Source organism: Trichinella spiralis (genome assembly GCF_000181795.1).
Source record: "Trichinella spiralis strain ISS 195 chromosome Unknown Scfld5, whole genome shotgun sequence".
NCBI classification, from domain to species: Eukaryota; Metazoa; Nematoda; class Enoplea; order Trichinellida; family Trichinellidae; genus Trichinella; species Trichinella spiralis.
Genome location: NW_003526944.1, coordinates 4,924,852 through 4,930,441, shown reverse-complemented (window position 1 = coordinate 4,930,441; position 5,590 = coordinate 4,924,852). Strand labels below are relative to the sequence as shown.

General features: G+C 34.7%; 4 protein-coding genes across 4 annotated transcripts; 3 read left to right on the top strand and 1 right to left on the bottom strand.

The window, feature by feature from the left end:
* Nucleotides 1–88: 88 nt before the first annotated feature.
* On the top strand, nt 89–2,107 carry Tsp_09209 (WW domain-binding protein 2). Its single transcript, XM_003375584.1, has 6 exons — nt 89–197; nt 257–403; nt 467–661; nt 730–761; nt 1,768–1,884; nt 1,934–2,107. Exons 1-6 carry the CDS (start codon nt 89–91, stop codon nt 2,105–2,107), a joined length of 774 nt encoding a protein of 257 aa, XP_003375632.1.
* A 683-nt stretch (nt 2,108–2,790) lies between these two features.
* Nucleotides 2,791–3,264, bottom strand: Tsp_09208 (conserved hypothetical protein). Its single transcript, XM_003375583.1, has 2 exons — nt 3,221–3,264; nt 2,791–3,118 (listed from the first exon to the last, which is right to left on the bottom strand). Exons 1-2 carry the CDS (start codon nt 3,262–3,264, stop codon nt 2,791–2,793), a joined length of 372 nt encoding a protein of 123 aa, XP_003375631.1.
* Nucleotides 3,265–3,439: 175 nt separating this feature from the next.
* On the top strand, nt 3,440–4,512 carry Tsp_09207 (major facilitator superfamily domain-containing protein 8). The gene is made up of 3 exons (XM_003375582.1): nt 3,440–3,516; nt 4,015–4,183; nt 4,246–4,512. The coding sequence occupies exons 1-3, from the start codon at nt 3,440–3,442 to the stop codon at nt 4,510–4,512; spliced, it is 513 nt and encodes a 170-aa protein (XP_003375630.1).
* Nucleotides 4,513–4,548: 36 nt separating this feature from the next.
* Tsp_09206 (conserved hypothetical protein) lies at nt 4,549–5,399 on the top strand (the record flags this gene model as incomplete). Its single annotated transcript, XM_003375581.1, has 4 exons — nt 4,549–4,660; nt 4,711–4,887; nt 5,116–5,212; nt 5,282–5,399. Coding segments are annotated over exons 1-4 (504 nt in total), but the record flags the coding sequence as incomplete, so codon positions are not given.
* Nucleotides 5,400–5,590: the final 191 nt, after the last annotated feature.

Here is a 5,590-nt window from a genome sequence, read left to right as displayed (position 1 = left end):
GCAGTCTTTTTCGATTCCATTTCATTGCTTACGTGATGTTAAGCTTGAGCAGCCCGTTTTTGGAGCCAATTATTTGGCAGGTGATGTTATGGCGCAGCCGAATGGCAATTGGACTGGTGATGCTAATTTCAAATTAATTTTCAATCATGGTGGTTGCATAGAGTTCGGTAAAGCTATGCTACAAGCGATAGAAGTTTGTAAGAAATCTTTTTTTCACCTTTCCTATTACTATTTTTTGCATACTATACCATTTTAGCTCGAAATGTTAACAGCTACAATTCTCCACCACCATACGTTGCTGTGGGCGGTGATATATTTCAACAGCCACCTCCGTATTATATGTGTCAATCTGCTAATGTATACGGAGTGAACATTCCTTATCAAGCATTTGAACCACCACCACGTAAATGTTTCAATCAGTTTTTTTTCTGATTTACTTATTAATCTTTTTATTGAATTCTTTTAGCGGGAGTTGTTTTTGTCACTTCGGCACCCCCACCGTATACCGGTTTATTCGTTTCCACTCCCGCAACCGCATCTGCAGGTGGGGCTTATACCGCTATGCCGGCTAATCCACCGCCGTATGAAGCTGCTGCCACTAGTTTCAATTATCCGCCGATTCCAACTCCCAGTGCAACTGCACCACCTTATCCGACGAATGGTAGTGATTATTTTTTTTTGGTTAATGATTGAAAATTTATGTTCATTTTTGTTAAAAATTAATTTTAGGACAAAACGGCGCAAATGAGGAGAACACCACTGTAAGTACTTCACTAGTTACTATGATTGAATTTATTCGTTAGAAACGCTGAAGGCATATTGCTGTGAAAAACTGAAGTTTAATCCGATATTGACTGTTACCAATGTTTTTAGAAAAGCAGCCCTCCTGAAAATCCAGACTTGAGAAAACGACGCTGAAAAATTTATTGGCAAATATATGATCTTCGAATTCGAAATTTGTGAAAGTGATATTTAACAGTTTTTGTGCTGTCTGAACAAGTGCTCGTCGTTCTATATTGTCAGCTTTCGATGACCAATTTTAATAAAATAAAAATGTGTGTATTTTTAGAACATTGATTATATTAATTAGTGGAAATGATCAAAAACATCGTTTATTCACTATATTTTTTATTGTTTTATAAAAACAGTTAAAAGAACATAACATTTTTTGGGTCAAATGTATAAATTTAAATAGCTGAATGCTTTTTACAGTATCTTTGTCGGTTAATAAGCACATGTTGTCATGCCGTGCTTATAAATAGATGCTACCTGAAAGCGGTAGAAATGTGTTCGAACTTGTCTAAATTTATCTAATCAGCGTATGCCCAATGAATTCTGTATGCGCAGTTGCTCTTTAATAATACCTGCATTACTTTATAAGGCAGAGTTACAGTACATTGAAAGCTCGCTATAATTCTTGGTAATATAATTCATTCTAGTATATAAGGAATGTAGGTATGCGTATAGTAAATTTTATCCCAAGAAGAGCCTATAAATTTACTTTCACTGACAAGTGGCGAGCAGTTATTTCAGTTGTAGTTAATTTATAGTTCAAGTTTATAGTTTTTAATTTACTTTACATTTAACATGATATTTAATTTGCTTATTTAATGTTTCCTCATGTGGTTATCTTGTCCGTCAGATTTAAGTGATTATTCTTTTATTATTCAATTGTGAAAAACTGTTTTGAAAAGACATAAACCTGTAAAAGATGGAAAAGTTTTAAATTGATAAATTAATTAGAAAGTAAAAATCCTTCTTTGTCAGTTCATCGACATGATTAGAGCTGAAGATTTGGAAAAAGAATTGCGTAAGTCTGGAAAATACTTGATTCTTGCCGAAATTCTTCGTATTCGCTTGGAAGAATACGGTGTACAGGAGAAGGTATTTGAAATATTGTTCTGCAGCTAGATTTTTTAATTCATTCTTTCAGTGGCGTGAGATTTTTCGTCAAGCGTTGGAAGAAGGCTCAGGAAAGGTGTCGCTTACTTCTTTGCAGCAGCATTGGTTGCCCCTAGCTCGTGAGGCTGTACCCGAGTCTGTGAAGCAAGAGCTTATATCTCAGATATTGAATTGCTCACTGAACATAAAAAATTTAATTATTTGAATTATGAAACTTTGAATTTTTATACTGATGAGAGAAAAGTAAAAAATGAAGTGAAATGAACATTTTTGATAACATTTATTTCTAATGCAAATCGCCTTCACCTACTGAGTCAATTCGAAGAATAGTAAAAGATTATAAAGTGAAGAAAGCTTCATTCTTAAATTTAAACCAATTGCATCCGATAAACAATTGTTCTTTCAATGTTTACATTACTGTATTCCTACTGTAAGTTAATTTGCGATTGTGAAAAGTTCAATTATTCAGTTAATTGCTCAATTGCTGTTTCAAAAATTTTACAGTTGTGCAGTTGAGGTATTTTTATAAATAAAAATTTCTTACTTTTATATTTAAGCTTTCACTATTACAAAGTAATTAATTTAGAATTCTGATTGTTTTCTTTTGTTGTCGATGTATGTTTCTTTGAACTTAAACTTTGGGTCAGGTGTTTCAAGTGTTCATTGATGATGCTTTTGAAAATTTTGAATTTGATTTCAGAATGACGTTAAGTAACTTTTATTAGTTATTCAACAACAACATCAGTGTAACGTCATTTCAATGTTATGAACGCGTTATTTTTTTTAAAACAAACGTTCTAGTTTTTGTGTGTGATTGTGTGAAAAGTGAAATTTGAATAAAAATATTTTGTAATTTTTTAGAACATTGACCAGTGGGTTTGACGATGCTTAAAACAGTTTTTGTCGGCGCTTGGAGCGGTGTTCGCGCGTTGCACAAAACCGCGGCTCAGCGTGCCGCAAGCCACATGCAACATCCCATCGAAGGGTATCTATGGCGAGCAGCGTGCCGAGCTGATTTCCCAACTTCGTGGCGATTACGACTTTGGACCGGCCTATTTCAAACGGGGCGTTGGCTCGAAAGAGCAACCGAACATGGTGCCCAGTGCGTTTGAAAACCGTTTGATCGGCTGCATATGCGAACCGAGCCAGTTGTACATTCACTACATGTGGCTTCGTAAAGGTTTTCCTCGACGTTGCCGTTGTGGATACTGGTTTACTTTGACAGATGAAGAATAGACATTAGATATTGAATTTTTCATCAGCTTATCACGTGATTTTTATTTCATTGTTTGCAATTAAAAATATACGGTAGATAAACTTGTATGGGCACCTTTTCAACCAAATCACATTTTGCGTTATCATTTATTTTAACAAAAGTAAACAACCAGTCGATTAGATTTGAATTTGAAACTTTTTCCTTACAAAATGTGCAGACGTGGTAATAAATAAATAAATAAATGTCAACAGTTAATATAAACAAATATTTTTATCTATACAATTTGCATTACGAAAAGCTGATAGAAAAATTTTAGAAAAGATGCATTATATTGCTGAGAATAATTTTGAAGTATGTTTTGAAATGAGTCGTGCCGTTGCCCACAGAAAGGCGCGAAAGTTTTCAAATTTTCTTTTTATCATTGGTTCGTTATGACGTAGGTATACAGTTGTTGGCCACACTGTATATAATCAGTGGTGTAATTCAAATTTTTGTTGTTCAGATGTGATCAAAATTTGATAAGTGTCTTCATTGAGCTGAATACAATATTCTTGCTATAATTTGCAAAAGTATATTGAACATATTGTTTTTATTTAATGGCTTTTTTTCTACAAACTTGAATAATTAGCTTCGTGTTTGTGTGTTTGAACAGACAAAGTAGAAAGTTGTTTTCCGAAATAGATTTTTCACATTTGGGCTGTTTACTTTTTCGAAAATTTTCCCAACTTTTGTTAGTGTGTCTCAGTATTGTGCTGTGAAAATGGTATCCAAAAGCTCGAACTCTCCCACGCTTGTATGCAACACTAAAAATCGTACCAACGTTACACATTGGTAAGGAATTTTTTGAAAATAATATTTTAATTTTTTAAATAAGCAAATTGAAGTTGACATTTCAGCAGTGGTAAAATATTCGAAGGTTCGGCACCAGAAATTTCTACATTTAATGTTGAAGAAACGCCAAATCACGTCCGCATTCGTTCCATGATCATTGTCGATTATGTTCTATTTCTTCAATGTTTGCAATATTCAATTTATTTTTCATCACTCTGGCCATTCATGAGTCAAGTAATAAAAAGTCAGTCATTATTCAAAATGGATTTTTTAATATAATGAAAATCTCTTTCTAGATTGATCAACAAGCGACAACTCTGTTCTTCGGCTGGACAATATCCGCTTACAGTCTTGGTCAGCTAGTCTGTGCTCCTTTGTTGGGATTTTGGAGCAATCGGACTAAACAGTGCCGGACAATATTTTTGATTTGCATCGTCACAGCAATTATAGCCAATACGATGTACATTTCCGCAGAGCTGTTTCAAACTAATCAAAGATTCGTTCTCTTGATTGCCCGACTGTTTATGGGTTTGGCTGCTGGTAATTTTGCACGCAAAAATTAGCATGCTGGTTAATGTTTGCCTGTATCCAACGTAGGAATGAACGGAACTGCGAGCGCTTACGTGGCCGTTTCAAGCAAACAAAGTGAACGCGGTCGTGCCATATCGGTGGCCACTGCTTGCATGTCTTTCGGCTTCATCGCTGGACCAGGTGAAATTTGATGCGTTTTAATTTCATAATTAATAAGTATCATTTTTCAGCTTTACAAGCCGCAGTATCATTCATCAGCTACCCCGGATATGTGTACAGTGTTTTTCATTTCAACTTGTACACTGCGCCAGCTTACATTGTCAATGTTCTATTTATGTTATCTTTCGCGTTGATATGGTTCAATTTTGAAGAAGTCTACGCCGGTCTGAAAGAACATCAAACAACAAGTAAGTTTATTTTTTTATACTGATAAAATAACTACTTCAATGAAAATACTTCACAGACGTTCTTATTTGTCCATTGATTTCTTGGAATGGAATAATTTTAAATCACATTTAAGAAAAAAGAAAATAAATATTTCATATGCAAATTTTTGACATTAACCATAATGATTGTCAGGTTTTTTATTGTTCAATTTAAATGACAATGTCCAAGTGAAATAAATTACTTTTTAGACTTCTTAGACGTTATTCCGTTGTACAGCAAATGGGCAGTCGGTGCGTTGATTTGGTGTTGGTTTTGTGTGTACACTGTTCTCGTCAATTTAGACACGTTCGTTCGTTTGTTGTTTTCCTTTTTCTTTCCATCTTAAAGCAATTTTATGCAAATGAATTGTTTAAGAATTTCAACACCACTCAGCATGATCTATTTTCAATGGAGCAGAGAAGAAGCCACTTTGTATGTTAGTATACTGGTTGGTGTCGGTTCCGCTTTGTCCGTGCTCATCTACATCTTGTATGTATTCTACTTTCACAGGTATGCATTTTGTCTAAATTTGCATATTATACGTATGCAACAAGTAAGATCGATTTAGATTCGATTGTCGTCGTCTAATTTTTCTGGCGGTCTGGGGATCCCTTTGAATCGCCCCGGCTCCGCCTCTTTGCCGTAAGAATTTTTGGCCTGATCAAATTGGCCTTCCAAAGTTGG

What these genes read in the sequence shown, in the direction of transcription:
- Tsp_09209 (XM_003375584.1), top strand. Translation starts at nt 89, where the DNA reads ATGGCGCAGCCGAATGGCAATTGGACTGGTGATGCTAATTTCAAATTA. An exon ending in GCTACAAGCGATAGAAGTTT is followed by an intron (nt 198 to 256) that starts GTAAGAAATCTT and finishes ATACCATTTTAG; the next exon opens with CTCGAAATGTTAACAGCTAC. An exon ending in AGCATTTGAACCACCACCAC is followed by an intron (nt 404 to 466) that starts GTAAATGTTTCA and finishes GAATTCTTTTAG; the next exon opens with CGGGAGTTGTTTTTGTCACT.
- Tsp_09208 (XM_003375583.1), bottom strand. Translation starts at nt 3,264, where the DNA reads ATGATAACGCAAAATGTGATTTGGTTGAAAAGGTGCCCATACAA. An exon ending in TTGAAAAGGTGCCCATACAA is followed by an intron (nt 3,119 to 3,220) that starts GTTTATCTACCG and finishes CATCTGTCAAAG; the next exon opens with TAAACCAGTATCCACAACGG.
- Tsp_09207 (XM_003375582.1), top strand. Translation starts at nt 3,440, where the DNA reads ATGCATTATATTGCTGAGAATAATTTTGAAGTATGTTTTGAAATGAGT. An exon ending in GCCCACAGAAAGGCGCGAAA is followed by an intron (nt 3,517 to 4,014) that starts GTTTTCAAATTT and finishes TTGACATTTCAG; the next exon opens with CAGTGGTAAAATATTCGAAG. An exon ending in TCTGGCCATTCATGAGTCAA is followed by an intron (nt 4,184 to 4,245) that starts GTAATAAAAAGT and finishes ATCTCTTTCTAG; the next exon opens with ATTGATCAACAAGCGACAAC.